The 23256-nt window shown below is 31.1% G+C and overlaps 3 protein-coding genes across 6 annotated transcripts; all 3 read left to right on the forward strand.

Annotated features, from left to right (window-relative positions):
* The first annotated feature begins 334 nt into the window (after positions 1-334).
* On the forward strand, positions 335-10804 carry LOC105828541. Its single transcript, XM_012666907.3, has 7 exons — positions 335-600; positions 2029-2172; positions 2707-2748; positions 3150-5246; positions 5670-5937; positions 6416-6679; positions 7390-10804. Exons 4-7 carry the CDS (start codon positions 5001-5003, stop codon positions 7476-7478), a joined length of 867 nt encoding a protein of 288 aa, XP_012522361.1. The 5' UTR covers positions 335-600; positions 2029-2172; positions 2707-2748; positions 3150-5000; the 3' UTR covers positions 7479-10804.
* Positions 10805-11068: 264 nt separating this feature from the next.
* LOC105828542 lies at positions 11069-18665 on the forward strand. Of its 3 annotated transcripts, none has more exons than XM_012666910.3 (5): positions 11069-12406; positions 13341-14069; positions 14832-15005; positions 15494-15792; positions 16396-18665. In XM_012666910.3, the coding sequence occupies exons 2-5, from the start codon at positions 13424-13426 to the stop codon at positions 16816-16818; spliced, it is 1542 nt and encodes a 513-aa protein (XP_012522364.1). In that variant the 5' UTR covers positions 11069-12406; positions 13341-13423; the 3' UTR covers positions 16819-18665. The 3 variants fall into 3 exon arrangements, with proteins under 3 accessions (XP_012522364.1, XP_012522365.1, XP_028045089.1); XM_012666911.3 differs by having other exon boundaries at positions 14886-15005; XM_028189288.2 differs by lacking the exon at positions 11069-12406 and having other exon boundaries at positions 12934-14069.
* A 496-nt stretch (positions 18666-19161) lies between these two features.
* LOC105828537 lies at positions 19162-23036 on the forward strand. Of its 2 annotated transcripts, none has more exons than XM_036285963.1 (5): positions 19162-19258; positions 20185-20333; positions 20700-21003; positions 21322-21515; positions 22461-23036. In XM_036285963.1, the coding sequence occupies exons 2-5, from the start codon at positions 20207-20209 to the stop codon at positions 22793-22795; spliced, it is 960 nt and encodes a 319-aa protein (XP_036141856.1). In that variant the 5' UTR covers positions 19162-19258; positions 20185-20206; the 3' UTR covers positions 22796-23036. The 2 variants fall into 2 exon arrangements, with proteins under 2 accessions (XP_036141856.1, XP_012522356.1); XM_012666902.3 differs by lacking the exon at positions 19162-19258 and adding an exon at positions 19680-19802.
* The last annotated feature ends 220 nt before the right edge of the window (positions 23037-23256 follow it).

Raw genomic sequence — 23256 nt, forward strand, 5'->3', positions numbered from 1 at the left:
TTATAACAATTAGGAAAATGCACGTTTTTTCGCGAATGATCGATCAGTCGATTGTACGCTACAACAAGATAAAACCATCCAAATTTGGTGGAAATCGTATTCTGCGTTTAGGCGTGAGGCGCCAAAAAACATGAAAATTAATTTTACAAACATTTATAACATTTAGGAAAATGCACGTCCTCTCGCCAATGATCGATCAGTCGATTGTGCGTTAGGACAAGGTATTTCCAGCCAAATTTGGTGGAAATCGTATTCTCTAGGCGTGATGCGTGGAAAACTATAAAAATTAGTTGAAAAAATTTATAACATTTGTTAAATTATTTTGTCGCAAATGATCGATTATGTATTATAATGAATAAATTTTATGCAAATTTTTCAAATTTTGTTAAAAATTTTATAACTAGGGAATTTTTAAGGTTTGATTGAATGGTGCCCTCTGGAAACGCCTATATGACGTTCGGCTCTGGCCGCTCGGCATTTGGCTGCTGCCTTTGGCTACTAGCTTCAGTTACATTAATACCTAAGAAGATATTTTATGTAACGGGAGTTGTATTTTAATAATTTTTTTATACATCTATCATATTAGCTAGGTGTTCAAAAGTAAATAATTTCCGCTTTTTATGTATTATATAATAACACAAAAAATTAAAAATATTTACTTTTAATTATTAATGTAATGTCATCTTGTGTCGTAAGTGATAGTTTTTATTAGATCAGATTTTTATTAGAAATAGATTAAACATCAAAGTAAGTTTTTATTATATCAGATTTTTATTAGAAATTGATTAAACATTAAAGTAAATGAAAAGTGTATACCTTTATTTTTTGTTTTGATCGTGAGAACTCAGAGAAACGTGTATTTTTTGTGTTTATAATGTGTGTGATTGCTGTGCGACAATTTGCGGTTTATGATCTCACAATGTTGATGACAGCCAAAGACCTTAATCGATGCTCTTTCACGTTAATTTGGGACATTTCTCTAGTCACGAATTGAACACTATAGGTGACTCCAAATACGTTTTTACTTTATGAGAATTACTGAGTTGAATATGAATTAATAATGTTCATTGAAACGTTACGTAACACCGTGTGAATAGATGTCAGTTATAGTGTAATTATATTTGCAATATAACTGCTCTATAGAGAAGATATTTTTTATAAAATACTTTGATTAATAAAAATAATTTTTCGCAAAAATACGTACAAACCGTTCTATGTTTTTAAATATTTTACAAGTATTTTGCTTTAATTTATTTTTTATAGTAATTTTACAATTTTTTTATATTAATTATAAAATGTTTCTCAGAAATTTGAAACGATGCATTTTATTCGAATAAAAATGAGTACTCAACGATATTATTTACGCGACATGCAACATTGGTTTTGTCGCTGTTTATATAACTGCAATTTTTATGAAATAGGCCGTAAATGTCACAAAGTAACCATAACTAAGCCACTAAGATGAATTTTGTGCCTTTAGGATAGATATTAACGATTGGTTGCGGCTTTTAACGTAGAATAAAATGAATCGCTTGTAACATTATTGTAAACGTGCATTATCAAGGTTAATATCTGCGAAGTCTCGTATGCTTGTGACTTTTATTCATTTTTGATATTAGATTTTGATTATTATAATTCCGAGGCTGTCGAAGTGATTTATCGATAACTTGATAAATAACTCACTTTATAACTGTAGAATCTGTTTGCAAATAGAGATGCATTTAAGGATATTGAATATTATATGTTTAAGAATAATATAATATATATTTGACCAAAATTGTCTTAACAACGTATTTTTAACTGCAAATTTTTTATTTGTACTTTATCGCGAAAATAATATAATACAGTTATTAATAATGTACTGGAGAACTATTTTGAATATATCAAAAGTGTAAATATATACGATGACAAACATATTCTACACCAGTATACGCTTTGATAAATTTTCAATCACCAGACAACTAACAGATTTCGATCTGTGATTAATGATATCTGCAATACTTAAAGAAGATGCTTATGTTCGCGTAGACGGGTTCTTGCGCCTCTCCCAAGAATTTCCTTTCCGGCCGGGAATGTGTAACAAGCTGGAATATCAAGATCGGTAATCAGTTGCAGCGATATTACCACTTCATATCCTGTCGAAGTCCCGTACTGGGTCAACCAGCCAAAGGGGTAAACAGGTTATATTGCGAGTTAACAAGCACGCGGTTCGCCCACTCGGATCGCCCATCGTGCGACGTCTTCTTCATAATCCTCTGTGTAGAACGACGGGCGTCTTTGCTTCGTTTTTGCATCGCTCCGTAACTGCGAGTGAAAGCACGCGCGCTCTTACATACGTGCTCGACATACCCAAAGAATGGCACGTTTATTATCCGTTTCTCGTCATTACAACCCCATCGGCGCGTTTCGCGTACGAAAAATGATCTTTCGGTGATATTTCTCACGCAGATGCGATAGATCAAACTTTCAGGCCAGTAGAGTAGAGTAAGTCGATGTCTTTCAGCTTTGCGTAAACAGTAAAAATTTATCGCCCGGCTTTAGTGGGTTAATCGCGCTTCTTTTGTGACCCGAAAAATAAGTTTGAGAAGCGCTTCCGGTTTTAAGAGTTAGTTTCCGCGTTCATGTCGATTACCAGCGATCGCTGAGATAGAAGATAAATATAAATCCATTTTTATTACGAACAAAAAATATAATTAATAATTACAGGTTTTACGCTTGATGTGGTTTTCTAGTTTTCAACTTTCTAAAGTAAGTTCTTTTATGCGATAACACTCCATTCAAGTTACAGAACTTAGTGTAAACGGTTATGGCGAGTTAATTACCTAACTAGTTCTATAAAAAAATCTAAACAGTAAGTATGTCGCAGTGTTAAATATAGTAGAAATATAACTTAAAACGTATCTATAATTTCAAAATGCCATTTATAAAAATTGATAAATTAAAACATAATCTAAAGGTTTAGATTTTTGAAAAAATTTTTTTAATTTATTGTTTTAATTATTTGTTCCTGTTTGTTCAACTTGAAGTTTACAGTACAATCACTTGTGCGATGTTTGCTCATAAGTGTTTAAAATGAATCAAGCATGCTAAGATTAGATACTAAACAAAGAGGAAAAAGTTTTTAAAAATCGTATTGCATTTTTAAACAGATCGATGCGAAGCTAAAGTAAAGCAGATGACTGTACAAACCGGTTACGGAAAAGAGGTTGCACCGCTAATATGTGTGTGCATGATATCCTGATTCCATCTGAAGACTGCAATGGCGTTAATAGGTCAATCAATCGCCTTCTATCCGCTTCTTGTTGTTATTCTTTATCAGGTTTTGTTGGCTATTATATAACACTCAATTTATAACAGCATGTATTTTCTTACACTATTTTTTATTCTTGGAATAATTTACAAGATTTTATAGTATACGAACCCGACTAAGCATCTTCTTTCTTCATGCTTCTTAATATTCGATACTAAATTTCTTCGCAGTAGAGGTTTAAATTAAAGTCATAAATTGAAATTACACTGGAGATAATGTTATATTACCTTAAATTGTATTTCTAGATTTAAATTTGAGGAAATTATAAATTTTTAATTAAGTTTAAAATAAGAAGGTTATTAGGAGATTCTTTTGTAATAAAAAAAATAGATGCGATAATGTTAAAATCATATGGATTGTTATATAGATCTTTTTAACAAGAAAATATCTTCTAAAAAAGCAAATTTGTACGCCCAATTTTACTTAATTTCCGCTTTACAAAGAGATGATTTACGAATTATAACGTTACCTGTGATTATCTGCGATAAAAAACTGAGCGGTCGTTGCGGGTGGGTGCACCGGAAAATGTAACGTTTCCACTGGCCGCGAGGAATGTCACAATTATGTGGAGAAGAATGTCGCGAAGAAGACCCTTCGTTGAATCTTTATAATAGGTAACGGAAGGACATTATCACAGTCATTGCGGCACGTGCTACTGTTCGCTCCCTTTCTGCAAATTTGACATAAAACTTCTCGCTTTGTGATCACATTATATAGAACGAAAATGTAGTATACAACGTTTAATATGATGCGGTTCACCACTGTTTCTGCAGCTAAGCCTAAAGCTATCGTGAAATATCTTTTTGATTGTCTGGTAGTTATTAGGCTGACAGCTTATTCGTGCAGCTGCTGATATACCGTTAAAATTATATTCTTATTTAGTCAAAAATAAAGATTCAAGATCTTCATTCCAATGGATCGATTGGACAAAATAATTAAATTGGGACTTTTAAAATAATTTGATTTTTTTGTATACAAATTATGCTTATTAAATAAATAATTTTTTGCAAATATGAAAAGACATGAAATGATTAGCGAAGAAAGTTAATAAATCCATTGTAAAGTATCTTTGCGATATTATTGAATAATCTTTTTGGTACTCTTGTCTCAGTTTTAAAATATTCGGTTTAATGTCTCACGAATTTTATGGTATGATGAGTTTGTTTTATTATCATTATACATGAAACTTCCACGACTAGCCAGCGCGACTCGGTGAGTTCTCGAGTGTCTCTTGAGACGTCGTATCGCATCGAATGCAGCAGCAATCTCTGCACAGTATTATCTAAGCCATGGACCGTTACCCCCACCGACCTAAATGCACGCCGTATAAATGGTCAGAACACCTTCTAACCACTGTCAGTGAGCGTGTGCACCTAATCTTGCCTTTCTGCAACGTGCATCATCTTATATTATTCGGTGAAGAGAGTGTGCGATATTATGCGATAATTATTCGTATCTTCACGAAACATCACTTATGATTTTTTTTGATTAATTACGGAATTCTCTTTCAATGCGGTGCATCTCGATGATTCATTTAGTTAACGCTGTTCTTACGATTAATAATGACTATACAAGAATTCGAAGCGAGATAGGTGATCGTCGCTATTGTTTGCAATGAAGTATAAACCGGTTGATCGAAGCTAACAAAATTCTAATCCTTAGTGCAAAGTTAAAATTATTGATCTGAATTATGAAGTGCGGATATTTTGGAAACGAGTGGTTTTGCAAAATTGGATGTCCAAGAGTGACCCAAATATCGTGTTGGATGTTTATCTTGTTAATTATTTGTTCACGACGGACTCATTCATTGCCTTTTGATAATACAACGGATCTTTTTGTTCAAAAATGTCAAATGGAATGCAGTTTAAAGAAAGATTATACAACTTGCGGCAAATATAAAGCCGTGAAATGGTTAAACGCCATAGTAAGAGAAAAGGTATGTGTTTGTTTATAATTTTATACATCGTTTGAGCATGTTAAAAAAATTAGAAATTAATAATTTACATTGCATAACGTTAACTGTATAAATTAAGATATAATTAAATAATTTTTCTAATCTGTGTATTCTTATTTTTATAATAATTTATTAAAGTATTAAACTTATAAGTATTAAAGTATAAAATTTTTAATGTTTATTATTTTTTAAATTTTGATTTAATTTACATTTAAATATTGGTAATAGAATTGTGCTGAAATCTAAAGAATTAATTTGACATGAATAACTGTAAAATTAAAGATATTATTATTTATTAACAATTTAATATGTATATATAATTTATAATTTTAAAGAGAAAATTATATATATATTAATTAATTAATTACTTAATTAAATCAAATTATTGTCATTGTTATAATTTAGGAATTTAGTTATGGACCATTTCGTATAATAAGGATACCAGCGATTTACAAGCAGTCTTTTTTGCCCTATTTGCCACGTTCTCAAGCATTTAAAAGTGGCATAACAGAAGCCCTGAACTTTGTTAGAGATAGTGTAGAGGATTTATTGACAACACGTGCCATTGTATATACAATAGACAACTCAGTAGCTGCCAGAGATTTTTCCTCGAATCTGATGTTTATGGATGAGGATGAACTTGAGCGGCTAAAGAATAGCAAAGAACCGGAAGGTAAGATCTTGTAGCAGATCTGCCGAATGATGAAGTGTTTCCTCTTACATTATTTTTCTTACAATATTTTTATCTATAATTAATAATGAAATATCATAGAACTTTATTTTTTTTTAATTAAAATTCTTGAAAAATTTTTGAAATATAATGATATATTAACCGCTTGGCAATAACAAAGAAAATGTATACTTATTGTTCTATGTAACGGATCGTTCGAATTCTGATGTGTCTTAGCGTAATTATAGCTTCTTTGTTTCGGGTTGCATTTTGTTTCGGGTAACGGTGAACGTTACATGTAACAAGTATTATCACTGCAAAAGCTATGCAATCTGCTATATTCTTGAGAAAAGCGATAAATGACAGAGTTTTTACTACCTTATATTTCTTGTAACGGCAACGATGTCACTAGTCATGCAGTCTGTAATAATGCTTGGCGATTTTCAAGAAAGAGAAAATTAATAAATTATTCGATTTACAGGCGATTGGCGAATTTTCAAGAAGAAGAAATCTATAATACTCCCGGTTCTTATATTGTTAAATTTAGTAAAACTGAAACTATTGCTATTACCAATTTTTCTAGGAGTTCATTTTATCAAAAAACTTCTTGTACTTGGATCATTAATTTTACCATCAGTATTCGCACATTTAAAAATTTGCAAAGTGCCACATCCTCATGCGCATCATACACATCCTTACCAACTATGGTCTACTGCAGCGCACACATCAGCAGATTATCCAACAGGTAAGATCATCTCTCTAGGAAATATTTTTAATTTATTCTGTATATAACAATTGCAAAAATATCACATGCAATTTATATACCAAATTATATATAAACATTATATTTATTATCTTTGGTAAAATAATAAATAGAATAAACGTAAGGTACAAAGAATTACAAAACATTTATAACTTTATTGTAATTTTATCTATTACATTCTATTTATTGAATTTATGTCTAAAAATTGTATTGGAAATTTGTTTGACAATAAAAATTTGTCGTGTATTTAATTTTATGTTGTCGAGTTATGCTAATGTATGAAATAAAGTTTCTTATCAAACAAAAGTAACTAGCACGACGTGATAGTTTGCATAATTATATATTATGTAGGCTAAGTTAAGATCGCTCAACTGTGTAACAGATGATACATCTTTACAGACTAATACACATGACGTATTTATGTTGGCATAAACATATTTAATGTTAGCCAACAGCGACAAGTATTAGATCTGAAACAGATGTCAGTATTCCGCTAGTGTTTTATGTGTTTGACATATTTATAAATTCAATATTTCCTTTAAAATCTTTAATGTCACGTCCTGTGTCACACGAATATTTAATGTCAATAATGAATCTTTTCTCACACAAAATTTGCACATCTGAATAAAGATCTTCACTGGCTAAATGTGTTAAGAAAATTGTAAACTTGTAATTTGACATTTCCTTTGCAGGATACGGACAAGATGACAGTAATTGGCATAGAAACGATTACCAATTGGCATATCCAAGTTATCAGATACTTCGCAATCCTTACGGGTGAAAATACAGCAGGTCAATATCGCCAGCAGCAACGACAATTTTCTTATTTGTTATCTTTCGATAATCTTCCAAAAACGAGCTGCAAATGTGAGTCAATTATATTGAGGCATGTGAAATAACACATTGGCAAGTAGTGCAATTACGATTAATCTAATTGTGATCGGTGTAATCTTAGTAATCGCGTAATTTCCTGTAAAATCGATGGTGGCAATCACGATGAATTGATACGCGCTGAACGAACGTCGTCAAACACTACGCTTATCTCGGTTACGCTTATTCGTCGTTTATTCCAGCAAAGAACGTTCGTGAAATAACTTTCACATAGCTTACCGTTATTTGAGGAACGTGTCGATATATTTTAACCTTTACAACTTACGGACTTTTTAGAAAGGGCACGGTGTTAAGAATACATCCGGCTTTTCCTTAAAATTAAACAAACGGTAAAGAGCGTAAAATATCTTTTTTAATCTTTTAAAACATTAATTTATTACAACTTTCTATCTTCTATTTCTTATTTTATATTATTTATTACTTATTTAACATTATGATAATATCGAAGATACATGGTCTCGTTGCTGATTGGCTCTGGCTTATTATAAACTTGACGACGTTAATAAAACATATAGTGATTGCAAACTGTAACTGTAACTAGAGAATGCATTATAACAAGTTAATATAATTGATGAAATGCCAAAAATGTATTGTATTACTTTTTATTGGCACTAGCGAATTATAAATGCTAAAATAATTAAATGTTTATGGTGAGTAATGAAAGTAAAGCAAAGCGAGTATGTCTAGTGTGAAATTCAAGCAAGTAATACAAGTTTAATTAATTTATTTTCTAAACGTGACAATTGTATGACAAATATGATTACATCAATACACCGTGAAATGTCTATTGATCTTCGAGATCAAAAGCATTTGGCGTGCTTGTGGTATGTTTCACGTAGGCTGTCTTTCCTCCAATTTCACAATAAAAATCGGAAAGACTACTATATCAGGTCAGAAGAACTATTCGTGGTCAAGGTCACTTGACCGAGTACGATGGCCCCTCCACTGACCTACTGACAGATTTGGATAAGTGCCCGGTTTGTGGTTCAAACGCGTTCACGAGCCAACTCATGTGTCGCTGCTGTGCGTTCGTGTGTCTATATCTTGACCGGTGTGTCCATGTGCATACACACGTGTGACCCATGCACAGGCCGATCGAAGACCGTTATCAGCTCGCGGACAGTGCACGACGAGAGGCCAGTCATCGTATTTGTCGTCGACACATATTTTAGGCATCAAATTACTATTAGAGCTGGTGAATTTTGTGCTCTCATCCTTTCCCTTCTTCGATACGCTTCTCTCGACCCGCCGTCTATTTATTGATAGGATTAATCTTAATTTCTCGACGCCGGACTTGTTAACGCGCTCCGTTCCGAAGCCGCTACGCTGACTCAGATCGACCCTTTTAATTCATACAGCAATAATTTTCCATATTTCTTTTTAATAATTTTTATTACAAAAATATATGTTGTCTGTCATAAGAGACATTATAGAATAACAAAAAATAGCAAACGTGCGAAAGTTGCCTGACACTTTGATGACGAGCGACAACAATACTCGAGCTCTACAACAGCATAGGAAATGCGAATCGGAAGCGACACATCGCGCATCGCTATGGCAGGCTAGGCGATCGATACGCGGCGTGCACTCGTCCGCGGCAACTCGACCGTTACGTTCTTACGTTATACGCGAACGAAAAAGTCGCATTAATGTAACGGACCATCGTCTATGTCACGGCGTTCGACTTGCGTATCCGTATCTACGTCGAATGTATTTCCTGCGCATTGTACGATTTATGTGTGCTTGATTCATGCGCGCGTATGACGTAGATGATTCTAAGTTGTGTGTGTATGTTAACTACCGGAGGTGCTTCTCAGGATGCCACAGATGAAGTTCGTGGAAAGCAGAACCGCATGGAATTGAAGGTCTAGCTTAAATAGAACGGTCCTTCCTTTTTTTTTAAATGAAAATTGCCTTTGCGGAAGTCAATCAAATTTATATTGCGATGAACGACTGATACTCCGAGAAGAAAAATGTTTAGATAGAACTTCAATTTTATGGGCATCACATAAATACTATGTTGTCAGGTTTTAATGTCGTTTGAGAATCTTACACTGTATGAATGGACAGTTATTAATAAAATAAGAGGAATTGAGAGACAATTCTGTTTGCACATCGGTCTTTATTTAATTCTTTATTCTTTTAAATTCTTTTATGTTTAGCGAAAGCAAATTGTATGTTTTATTTTATATTTCTTATTTATGTGTGAGTGTGTACATGCGTATGATTCTATAGTTATAAGAAAAATAAAATTGTAGCATAATTAAATAGCTAATATATCCTCTTTCTTTCCTCTTAATTGAAATACACATTTTTGAGAATTTTTAACATTTTGTTAACAGACCAATTGATGGATTGTAACATTTTATTACATTGTTTTAATATTTTAATGTTAATATAAAAATATTTGTGAAAATATAATTTTTTGTTCTTATTTCTATGTGTTTGAAAATAAATTATTTTGGTTACAACTTCTTCTTAGTTAATTTTGATGCATGATGAGTCGGATATGAATATCAATACTTGAAAAGAAACTCTTTTTCTTTCAACAATAGATATAAAAACTATGAAGATATTATGTGACTTTTAAGAAACATAATAAATGATTTCATAGGTGTGTTATTGACTTGAATGTGAAACTTAACTAGAAGAAGTGATACACTGTATGACTCTCTTCTTATAAAAGATACATTTTTGCGTAAGAATATTATATGAGAAACTTTTATTGCATTTTGTTATTTTTTTTATTGCAATTTGTTAAATTATAAATACTATAAAATGCTGGTAAAAGTATAAAAGTATAAAAGTAAAAATACGTATTATTATGGAAATGTGTTATAATTTTCTTATGAAAACAAAAGGTATCTTGAAACCAACTTCTTTGCAATTTAAAATAGTCACATAAAAGTTGCAATTGAATTTTAAAGAGCGGTCTGTTATTGACCATTGTTTCACGTGTATTAATAAAGAAAATTCTTTAGGAAGAAAAATTGAAATGCTTTTATATACTGTTTTCCATGAACTCTTTCGATCTACAATGCATGATTTACAATGCAAAGTTTGTCAGCAATAAAGTCCGAGAAGATTTGTTTTTATTTGACAACATCTACAGCATTCTAACAACGTTCTCGCGAAGCAGAGATACGCAACTGGCTGATCATGGGATCCGGCCCGCGAGGCTTTCCAATTCAGCCCATGTCGTCCAAGCTTGACCCCGTAGAAAAAATAAAAAATAAACTAAATTACTAGTGAATAGAGCTGAATTTTAATATTGTTTTAATATAATTAATATTGTTTTAATAAATATATTTAATATATATTTATAAGTTCTGCTAAAGCTGCTACAGCTCATGGTGTAACTTCAATTTGTACATTTAATTAAAAAAATGTAGTTACGTTTCTCTGTTGTAAAGATTTTTTAGTATTTTATAGTAATAACGAGTTTCTAATGTCAATGCCCAATAGTAAATAGCACCTTTAAAACACGGAGCATGCACACCGTAATATCGTCAAATATAACTGGTAATCATTTTGTAGTATTCGAGTCATCTGTCAGTTCTGTCAAGATGAAAGAAAGGCTGGCCGACATATCGCTGTAAATGTTTAATTTCAAATTTAAAATAAAATCAGGTAAACCAGTTTTTCGGAGGTCACAGACATTATTCGGGATCGGTGGATTCCGGAGAAAACATAAGAGAAATCGCTTGTAAAGGTGTGCAACCGCGATTGAACTCGTGACTAATTCGATTGGACTTGAACGAGTGATCTCCGTTGACGTCATTACCGAAGATAGTTTTCATATGAAAAGTGGATCATACAAAAAAGATTTAATAAAAATTGTAACTTCTTATGATTAAATGGATATGAAAGATTAGTTTGAATTAATTAGGTTGTTGTAATATTTTTGTTGCCATAAAAGACTATGTTTACTACAGAAGACTTTAGAAGTAGAAGTGTAGAAGCCTTATTACTTTTTCTGAGAGATTTTATATAAGATGTGGACAGATCAACAATTTATAATTAATTAGAAAAAATTTTTATTTTTTATTGAAATATGATTTATCCTATAGCTCTCTTACATAATTAGGAAGAGCTATTTCATAAGTATTTCAAAGAAAAATACAAATAAATTAATGGAGGGCTCTGTAATTAACTTTATCCTGATCATTTGTTTATATATAATTTATTTCTTTTGTCCTCTTTTTCCTTCTTTCTCTTTTCATCGTCTTTACGTTTAATTTAAGATCTATTCATTCATTAGAGAGTTCTATTAGCGAGAACTGACAAGAACCATCTCTCGTGTCATTGGGCTGCGTCCAAGCTCATTGAACTTACCGATCTAGACATTCGTCGAAATACCGCCAAGTGAAATCGTTCATGCGGAGTATGCGTTTTTAATAGTTATTTCAGTAGTGAACCTGCGAATTCGATCGATTTGAATGGGCAAATTTCCCCCTCGACTAATCGTCATATTTGCAATTCTTCCTTGGAAGAAGGATAGATCATAAACGAATGGCGGGAATAAACGGACGAATGAACGAACGTGGTGAGCGAGGAAGGCGGAAAGGAATGGATAGAGGGACGGACAGACGGATGGCCGGGTAACCCAGATCGGGTCAGTCGAGCCGATCCTACGAAGACCGGCTGCCAGTACAGTATCGGACGTCGTACCGACTTTCTGGTCGCTTGATCATTCAGGCGCGCATTGTCAACCAGCCGTTTTTCAATATTAAAAGAAATTATTCGGTTGCTGAAATTTACTCCGATCGCTTGGTCTAGGTGCGGGCAAATTGTTGATGTCAGAGATACACCGTGGAAGTGAGTATAGATTTATTTGTGACTGACTAGATCTATAGTTTTCTATAGATTATTGTGTGATTGGCGAATGAAATTATTTTTACCATGCATGTATGAAAAAATGCATACACGGAGCATGTTGTTAATGAGATCATATTAGAATAGATCAATGAAGGATCACTTGTTTAATCTTAAACTTTGTATACTTTTATTAATTTTAATTAATTTGTACACGTGCGCGTGGTTAGATTTTTAAAAAGTAACCTGCGACTTAGGTTAATATATATTAATATATATGATTATATATTATATAATATATATGCATGTACATGTACTGATCGAGAATTTTTTTTACATATTATTATGTATACATATATAGTTTGTTGACACACAGTTTATAAAATGTTATGAGATAAGAATTTTTTAATTAATTTGTACGTATAATCTTTTCTTTATTTTTAATTTTACAAATAAACAGTTTGATTTTATTAAATAATATATATTAAAAAATAATTAGAATAACAGAATTATAATTATAATGTTAACACAATTATATTAAATATTTAAGATTGATAAAAAAATAAATTTTTGGTAAATTGTTGATTTAAAAAAAAAAGTAATTAAAATAATTTTTTTAAATAAAACAAATAGTTATGTATCGACAAATTGTTTGAAATAGGATAGTTAGTTTAATTTATCACAAACACTTAAAGTATGATTTAAGAATTCAATTTATCTATATAAATAAAAGAATCAGCTGACTAAAGAAAGTACATGTAAGACTGATGTAATACAATTGAGTTTTACCACGTGTATAGAAAACGTTATTAGTAACTTACTTAATAGTAATTTGAGTACTAATATTTTTTTATTTACACATTCTGTATTATTACTTGTTTTCTTGATTAAAGCTTTTAATTTTTATTTGTCTTAATTATTATTTGTCTCATTTCAGAAAACGGAGCGGCAGGTCGAGATGCAGTTCTCCTTTCGTAATAATCGCAGCTAGCCAATAGACAAGCGCCTGGTGCTTTTTTCATGAATCGGACAATGGCAAAAGGGAGAGCAGTCGCGATATTCTCGATTGTGCTCTTGGCTATTACGTGCCTTCATTCTGTCGTGGGGGTCAAGGTCTATACGGAGGTTACGTCCTTGAACGAGACCGCGCACCACGATGACTACATCGTCGAGGAAAACGAGGTGCCGTTCTCTCACGAATCTGATAACAAAACCGATGAATTCCTTCGCGATCATCCGCACAATATACTTGGAAAACCAACAAAGTTCGATATTCACGTAGATGATAGAGTAGATTATCAAATTGAGCCAACGAGAATGGCCAACGAGAATGTCACTGCTAATCCAATTAAAATAAATTCAACGATTAGTCAGTTTCTGTCAAGTTCGTCAGAATGCAGAGAAAAGCTGACGGTCTCTTGTATACGGAAGGACTTCTCAAACTTTTTAGATCAACTTTCGAGGGTTGACACGTATAACGTAACAGAATCCGTGCAGATAATAAGAAACCCCGAAGCAAATATCGCGTGCGACGATCGAAAGAACGATGATGATCCGGATTTGAAGCTTCTGGACAAGGTTCATCATTATGCTAGGACACATGTGATGAAGATACAGCTGAACAAGGATCTGAGTCTCGCAAGAGAAGCCAGGACGTTCTTCGGTTGTGAGTTTCTAGACCGCTTGCTACAGATTTTTGTCGCGTGTGTACTAGTGCCGTTACTTTTGCCGACACGAAAGGTGGATTTTCTGAAACTACGATCGTTTATATCGAGCGATATAATATCGATTATTATCTGCATAGTGCAATGCTCATCATAAAGAAATTGCGTAATCCTTAATTTGTGTGGAGTGAGAGTAATTGAGCAGTTCATTAGAAAGGAAAAGGTTTCTTATAAAAGAACGGACGATCTTTTTTATTTCCACCTTTCTCAATCTGAGTTTCAAGATAATTTTTTAATTTTTTAATAAGAAAGCAACTTTTAAAAATATTTTTTCTATAAAAATTTAATTATTTTTTAAAAAGTAAGCTATTCAATTAATATTTTTAATTATCTGATAAGCGACGAATCTAGTACGCTCGCGAGCACGATCTGGCATAAATAAAATTTGGGGGTGAGAGAAAGCTTTAACTTCATGAATTGGCTTTTTGGAGTTAAATCAAGTAACGAGGTTGGGTCTATGCTAATTGGCAAAAATGCGAACTAAACCAGCGATAAAACGGGTATGAGGAAAAATGTATAACATTGTGCGAGCAGTCAAATTAATTATAATTACGGTGAATATTTTTTATTCACACGTGGAGTGTTTCAGCAAAGCGCGTGGCACGTGGAGTTGGAGAGGTAGAATATGAAAAAGATATGCTGCTTGCAGCATGGCTTTCAGGGCTAACCGCAGGGCTTTAACGAGCTGGTACTTTTGCTTTCAGCCGTGTTTCAGGGAAAGAGTTCCTTTTTAACAGGATTCGGGCTTGGTTTTCTAGCATTCGGTCTGAAGAAACTGTTGCTGCCCTTGTTCTTCGGCGTACAGATAATTAAGAGCGTGTTACTCGCTCTCTTCCTACCAAGTATCATTGGCAGCATTGGTAATATCGTTGGAAAGGGTACGTATTTTGTATATATAGTTAAGCTTATTACAAAAAGAGAAAGCTTTCGAACCAATTTGTAGTGATTGTCAAGTATGATCATATTTTATTTCTTTATCAAAAGAGTACGCTATAAGTACGGTAAGTGCTTAATTTATATAACATCAATGTTTATGTATTATATTAATTATGTATTATATTAACTATTAGTAAAGAATTAATAAATTTTAACAATTTCACTAGCACTTCGCTGATATTTTAGAAGTATAATTTTATAATGTAAATTTTTTATTAATTTTACTTTTCTAAAGTCTCTTAAAATTTAAAAAATTGAAAAAGTTAATGTAAAATTAACAAATATCGTGCATATAAAATGTGGAAATATTTTTGTTGAGAAAATGATTTTTCTATTTCTCGTGCTCTCGCGAAGTTCACATAGTGGCATTAATATTAATTAAAGAAGCATCCTGAACTAAAAGTGTAAATACATGTTACGTAAATTACAGGTGTTTCCTCCTTCGCGCAGTCTTCGCATGCCGCACCTATGGGCGCATCGGAGGAAAATTTCGAGTTCAAAGATAATACTGATCTTTACAACGACGATTATCTTACGCGACAACCGGTAGGCACGTTACCAGCATCCGCTATGTACGACGAGAGTATGATGCAGACGCAGAAAACTCCGGATATTGCAAACCGCTATGGATTCGTAGATTCGAGAATATCCCATGCGAATGCGCTTTCGGATCGTTATTACACACGACACGTGGCTGCGCATGGACTTTCTAAGAAACAAGATTTTAAGGTGAGCTTTCCGAATGAATAATGCGCAATTACTTGCAGATCTCGTACATTTTCTTGTCACAAATGCATAGCTTTCAAGCCGCTGTACCACTTTCTTTTTTTTCTGGATTCTGATTATACTAATGTAATCCACACGTTTAACGAGGAAGTTTAAATAATGCTATAAATTATATTAGGACTTTTATCATATTTAATGGAATACTTTTTTTTGATTGTATAATAGTAATAATTCTTACCGAATGATTCCAACTGATAGGAGATATGAGTTAGGAGATAAGTTGATTTATACATGTCGCATTAACAGTCGCGTACAGTTGGAAAGATCAGTTTGTTAACGTTTGGTTCAATAATGAACTGGGTAAGTATGCCATTAAGGAACATTCGTCTTTTTTTTTATTCGTACACTTTTTCACACCATCGACAAACGGAGATGACCATGTTTCTCACTGTTGATACTATTCGACTATTGACATCGGCCATTGAAATTCACGCGACCCACTTCCTTGTTTGCTTCGTTTTAACTCGTTCGACGCCTAACGGATACGGTGACCATTAAGTATATACATACGTAGCTGTAAACATGCATATTGATTATTGGCGGCAGGTATTCCATGAGATCCCGACGAGCTCTTTGCTTTTGACGAACTACGACCCCTTCTACTCGCCCCTGCTGTCACGTTTGGACGCCGTTTTCTCTCGCCTGGGCCACAATACGGAAGGCTGCAGGGAATACGCGGTGTGCGCGATGTATCGGAGTCCCGCGCGTTACGCGCCATACTCGAACCTGGTCTCGGCTCAGCTGTCTAGAGAATTGAACGAGCTGAGGAAACCCAGCAGCGACAATCCCGACGTTCTTCGATTCTTCAGATACATGAAGGCCGCTAAAGATGGTCAGGATGGCGTCAAGTGCGAAGATATCTATGCGAATTGTGCGAACGCTCGTGAAGATCAGAACTTAAAGCAAAATCAAGCGATGCTCGCGACATACCAAGATATTAACAAGCTCGTTCAGGCCAGAAAGATCTGAGAACGTTGTAATTTACTGTCGTTATGGCCGTTATTAATTATAAATGAATAAAAGAAGGCGCTTCTCACATCTCTTCATGCAAGTTTTATGAGAAGCAGTGGCCTATAGTTCTGACTGGATGCGCTAGTGCAATCGCTAGAAAAAGATTTAGCGTATGCTCTAACATTCGTTTATAGATGTTGCGCCTGAGTAAAATTTGTAGATTTTAGTGATGAATTACTACGGTCGCACGAGACGCTCATACGAGGCTTCCAGAATTGCAAAATTTCGATTTTTTTTTCTTCCAAATATTTTATCAACTTTTATACTAAAATTTTAGTAGAGGAATATTTAAAAATTTTCAAGAACATTTCAATTAAAAATTTTTGAATAGCATCTTAAATAAAAGAATCCGAAATTAATTTGCGTTTGTGAAGCTTCCGAGACAGTCTTAATCCGCCATTATTCGAATCTTCAACTCTTGTAACTCAACTGTAAGCTCATGATGTATCATACACAGTTTCCTAAATTATCGTTCGTAGCTTTGATGTCGATATTACAGCAGCATGTAAATATAAAGTCTCTGAGGACTATTTATTGATTATTTCTACGAAAATTCAGAAATAAGTTTATAATAATTAAAACACGTTTTGTCATAAATAATTAAAATTATTTATTTTAAATTTTAAATAAAAACATTAAAATTAATTTATTTAATTAAAATTTATATAAATTATTAAAATTTATATAAATATTATTTAAATTCTGTTTTAAAACACGTTTAATCTGATTAATAACAGATTTTTTGACACATTGTTAACTATAAATTCCAATAAAAGTATATTGTGAATAAAGAACATTTTATAAAGAAACGTTTTATAAAACAAAGCGACATTTGATCATGCCGCCATAATCGGTAAACTAATATTAATGTTATTTTTTAAGCATCTAGAAGAATAGAAACTGTGTTAGAACAATCAAGAGCATCACAATTTACATAATATTTCGCTTTAGATTACGAGACAGGTACATGTGATTTAGTCTACTTCTCTCGTAACAAAGCGATTTTGAAATAGAAATAAATTTTTATAATTTTATTGAATTGTTTAAAAAATATTTATATGAAAATTATTAGGGCAATTAACTTTTTTAAATGAGAAAAAATTTGGGAAATCTATGATATATCAGAAATTATGCTAAAAATATTTTCATCGAGAATTTAACTTGTTCAAAACTCTTTTAAATATTAAAAAAAAATGTTAATGTATTAATATTTTTCTTAAACAGATATTTACACAAATGAATGATTATTAAATGGCATTATGATTATTAAATGGCATAAATAAATAATTACTTGATGAATTGTGTAAAATATGAACGTATAATATTAAAATTATTATATGTTTAATTTGTATTTATTTATTGAATGCTATCGTGTACAGGATTTTATCTTGTAATGTTTGATAGTGATTCTGAATATTTATTTATTTATATGACATGAGGATGAAGATGCTAATTTATACAATCAAAGCAAGAAACGTATTGCGCAGAGCGCATATGTATTTAGGTTAACTGTATTTTATTAAAAAATTGCGATTACTTCGTTATTCGCATGATACATTTTTAAATTAATGTACAGAGTACGTCAATAAAAGATTTTATGATGTTAGTCACGCGGGTTTCTCCAAAGTAAGGCAGCGCAATGCGTCAGCATACGACATTTATGTAATCAAAATCCTGTTTAAGACATAAAGCAATAAGAACAAAAGAAAGAGTTTCTTTCTTATTGAAAACATGAATTATCACACTCGCATAAAACAATATGACAGTTAATAAAATTTTGTAACAAACAAAATACATATAAAAAACAACGCAAAGAAAAAGTAATAAATGTTATACATTCATAGGAAAGTGATTTATGGAACGATATTAGGCGCGAAAAAAAAAGAGTAACGAAAGAATTGGTAAGGAAAGTTGGTAACAAAAGAATCAATACTCCTCTAATATGGTGATGACGCACGTTGGGTATAAGATGGAGATGAAAGTACATTGACTTCCTCTCTCCGCGATGCGCCTTCCGTCTCTGTTCTTTAAACCTACCTAGTTCCGGTTCTTAACCCGGACACTACTTTCACTTTCAATTTTTCCAAATTCTCCTGTTTGCTGTTCTGGGAACGACTTACGGATTCTGTCCCCTCTCTGAACTCGGTCATACCCATATAAATACAAAGATGGTGTGTCACAGCATCATATAGCTTTCGATTAAAACAGTGCTTAGCATGTATTGACAAATTCAGAGTTTTTATTAGCATTAATTGATTTTGAATCTATTTTGAATATTTCAATTTACATAAATTAATTCTACGTTTAGTTATTATTTTTTGATTATTCATTACTGGCGACAACAAGTTTTAACTCTATTTTTGTTAATTCTTCTACGTTCTAATTTCCAATTAGTAAGGTAAGTTTATAAAGTTTAACATATTTTTGATTATTTTTAACTTTTTCAAAATCTCTTATAACAGTTTCTTTTGTCAACTTAAATTTTGTTTCCGTTTTGCATTCGTTTAATTTATTTCATCAGTTTTCCATTTATTCTTTGTTTATTTATAAAATCTTAGTTTAGTTATTGTTTTATTTTAATTTAAATGAAACTCATCGATATCGTTACAATTCTTAATCATGTTATGAAACAATAGTTTATTTTGCAACTTCCCAACTTAACTGAAAAATTTGTGGTCAAGAAAGATGACTCTGAGATATATATTACTGTCATTACTCAAGTGGAATGTGCGCGTGATCAGAAATTGGAATCAGAAATCCGCTTGGTTTCGTCCTTTACTTCTGATTGGTGCGCTCATCTAACGGCACTTGGTGAACCGGCGCGTCGACTGCCATCAGTCGATCTCGCAGGCCTGTGAGTGCTGTTTGAGAATCACCACGACGAGTACGTTATTTGATAAAGATGTTGCGTAAGGAATATCGAATCACGGTTTGACAGTTTGGTGAGATATCGAATTGTATTTAAGTTTTCCCGTTTTTTGAAAAAATCAAAAACCTAAATGTATATATATTCCGTTACTGCATACTTTACATTCCATATTTAACAGTAACATTACTGTTCATATTACATGCGTATATTTAAATCTTTCAATGTTAATTTTACTAAAATAAAGTGTTGTTAAAAATATAATAATAATAATAATAATAATAATATAATAATAATAATAATAATAATAATTTAAGTGTAATGATGTATTTTACATAGGCACTCATATCATTTTAGAAACAACAAATAATAAATGTTAATCAATTATATCAATATGGTGATTTGTGTTTTCGAATATATATTTATCATAAAATATTAATAATAACCCGTGATTGCAGGCGGTGTAAAGAAAAGAGCAGAATGCAACTACAGCGATTGTTGGTAATTCTAGGAATTCTTTTGGTATTATCCTTGCTGGCATGTTGTCAGTCTACCGGGAAAATTACATTTCAGGATACCGATATTAAGCATCAAGAGGATAAGCAAGGTAAAATATTTTTTTAAACTATTTGTATCAAGAAACACGGTTACATCTTGCGTTAATTGTATGTACATGGTAGCGACAAGATAAATTGAATATATATAGATAAATTTTGTTAATAATTTTTTACATTTATGTCTTTAATTCATTGCATAATATATAACATTTTTATTAAAAAATATTTTTTTAACATTATTTAATTAATTTATTACTTAAATAAAAAAAAGATTATATATTTTTATATTATTGAAAAATTTAAATTATTATAAATACTATTTATTTTAATTTTTTTATTTTTAATTATAAAATATAATATTATTTTAAATAGTAAAAATTATAATAATAAAATTATATATAAATTTATAATTTTAGAAAAACTCAAAGATGTTTTATCGCAACAGAGAGGATTTAATCCTGTTCAGCATGTAGAAGATTTATTTAATTACATTGGTCTTGGAACTGGGCAAAATGTTGATCCATATTTGGCAAAGGTTAATGAACGTTGCTTAACTGGTGATTTAGCTGAATGTTTCAAATCACGAGCATTAAACTATTTCTCGGATTTTTTCGATCATACCGAATATTCCTTAAATGATAATATCCGAATTAAGCGAATGTCTGATCAAGTAGTTACGGAAGTACGTCGTCAGCCGTACGAATACTCCAATGAACCTAGGTATTATTTTTGTAAAATATTAATAGGCCATTACTTTTATAGGTATACAAAGAAATATGTATAATTGTGTGTGTGTGTGTGTTAGAAAAATTATTTGCGCATTTCTTAGTTGCATATAAATCATTATATATGGAAAGAAATATACGTATATATGTATATGTAGATGATATTTATATCTATAACAATATTTATACAATTAAGAAAAGTGCAAGTAATTTCCCTAAATGTTTCGATAATGTCAGAAAAAATGCATTGCTTGAATTATCAATAAAATACGTTTTCCTTAACCTTCTCTAAATTAAGAATGAAATTCAACAGATCCGGGGAGACAGAATGGGATCAAATGGTTAATTTCATGAAAAGGAAAATGGAAAGATTTGTTAAAACAATGTCTTTCGAATTGACCATTCCTGATGCGGAGACTGGTTTGAATGATGCATATAAACCGAGATTTTTAAATGAAATCGCTGATGAAATCGATGTACTTGAAGACAAGAAGGATACAATATTTTGTAAGTATTTACAATTATTACACAAGAGAACATTTAAGTCTAAAAAAAAAAACATTTAAAAAAATGTTGTTAACGGTAGATGATGCGTAAGAAAATGTTTAAAAAATTCAAGAACTTGATATGTGTTAGGCAGAGACCAATTGCAAATATATTCATATGTTTGAATAATGAAAATTATTTACTATAAAATTTATTTGTGCAAAAAAATGTAATAATAAAATATTAATTTTACGTATCAATTTACTGTACAAAATTAGTGAAACAATTAATTTTATATACTTTATTTGCAAAGTTTTTTGGTAGATAAATAATTTGATACAAAAACATAAAATAACTCCATATGTAAAATAAAAACTTTTATTAATTTTAATAAGTATTATTTGTACAAACATTATTTTTGATAAATACTTTATTAAATATTTAACTTTGTATATTTATATTTTATATTACATTTTTACACTCTGTTAAATAACTATATACAGTAATTAATTGATAATAAAGTAATTTAATTTAAAAATTACTTTTATTTAATTTTGTTTGATGCTAAAATTATTTGAAAAATTGAAATTAAGATTACAATATAGTAGAACTTTGTTTAAATATATCAAGGTGCAAGACAGTTTCAATAATCAAGATATACTACAGATTTATTTTATTAGGTTTATTTTAGATCTCTCTATTAATTATTCATTTCGATAATAGCTGATAGAAGTTTAGAAAACTTAAATCGAGCATGATAGGTTTTTATTATTTAAACTATTTGAATAATTCGGATAATAATACGTTTATGAGTTCATATATTTTAAACTAAGCACAAATTTTTTATGAATGAAATATAGATTAACGCATTTTTATCGTATAATTAAGTTATTTAAGTTTACTTTAATATAATTTTTAATTAAATTTTATTATTTATTAAAAATAAATTTGAAATCTGTGTTTCAGCTCGTCATCGACTCAGAAAATTTCTTATACCGTTTCTACTTATCCTGAAACTTTTCAAGGTGAAGCTACTACTGTTATTGCCTTTGATTTTCGGATTGGCTTCATTCAAGAAATTCCTTGGACTTTTGGCAATTGTCATACCTGGTGTGATAGGTTTCTTAAAGTTTTACAAACCATATCCAAATTATTATCCTCCAGTGTACACTAAAAACGGAGTTGCTCAACCTCAGTACGACTCATATTCAAACTTTGATTATCATGGAGATCATTATGGAAATGTAGATTCCTACGGCCATGATTTGGCATATCGTGGATATCAGCATTATAAATCCTAATTTATTGACTTATTTATTATAAGTTAAAAAACAGATTCGGATTACATCATTAAATTTTCAATTAAAAGTTGTTTATTTACAAAAGTCGCAAAAAATTCTGATGCTTAAATTAAATCGTGATATTATAAAGCATATTCTTTATTTATGAAGTTATACACATGTTAGAATTGTAATTTATATATGCTGTGTATATAATATATAAATATGTTATAAATGTAATTAAATGTGCGTGAATGTGTAAGTTTATATATTCTTTTTTTAATAATTTAAATATAAATTTAATTCCTTAATTTTATTACATTGATTTTGTATTTATTACTGTACATTACTATGGCAGTCTCTTTTTATTAACTTCAGAAAATTTTATACTAAAAATTTTATACTAAAAAACTATGGTAAATAGTAAGCACGGACCAAGGAAGAAATTATGAAAATTTTAACTATGTTTTTCATCAAACTAC

The sequence above is a fragment of the Monomorium pharaonis genome, chromosome 4 (genome assembly GCF_013373865.1).
Source record: "Monomorium pharaonis isolate MP-MQ-018 chromosome 4, ASM1337386v2, whole genome shotgun sequence".
Lineage (NCBI taxonomy): Eukaryota > Metazoa > Arthropoda > Insecta > Hymenoptera > Formicidae > Monomorium > Monomorium pharaonis.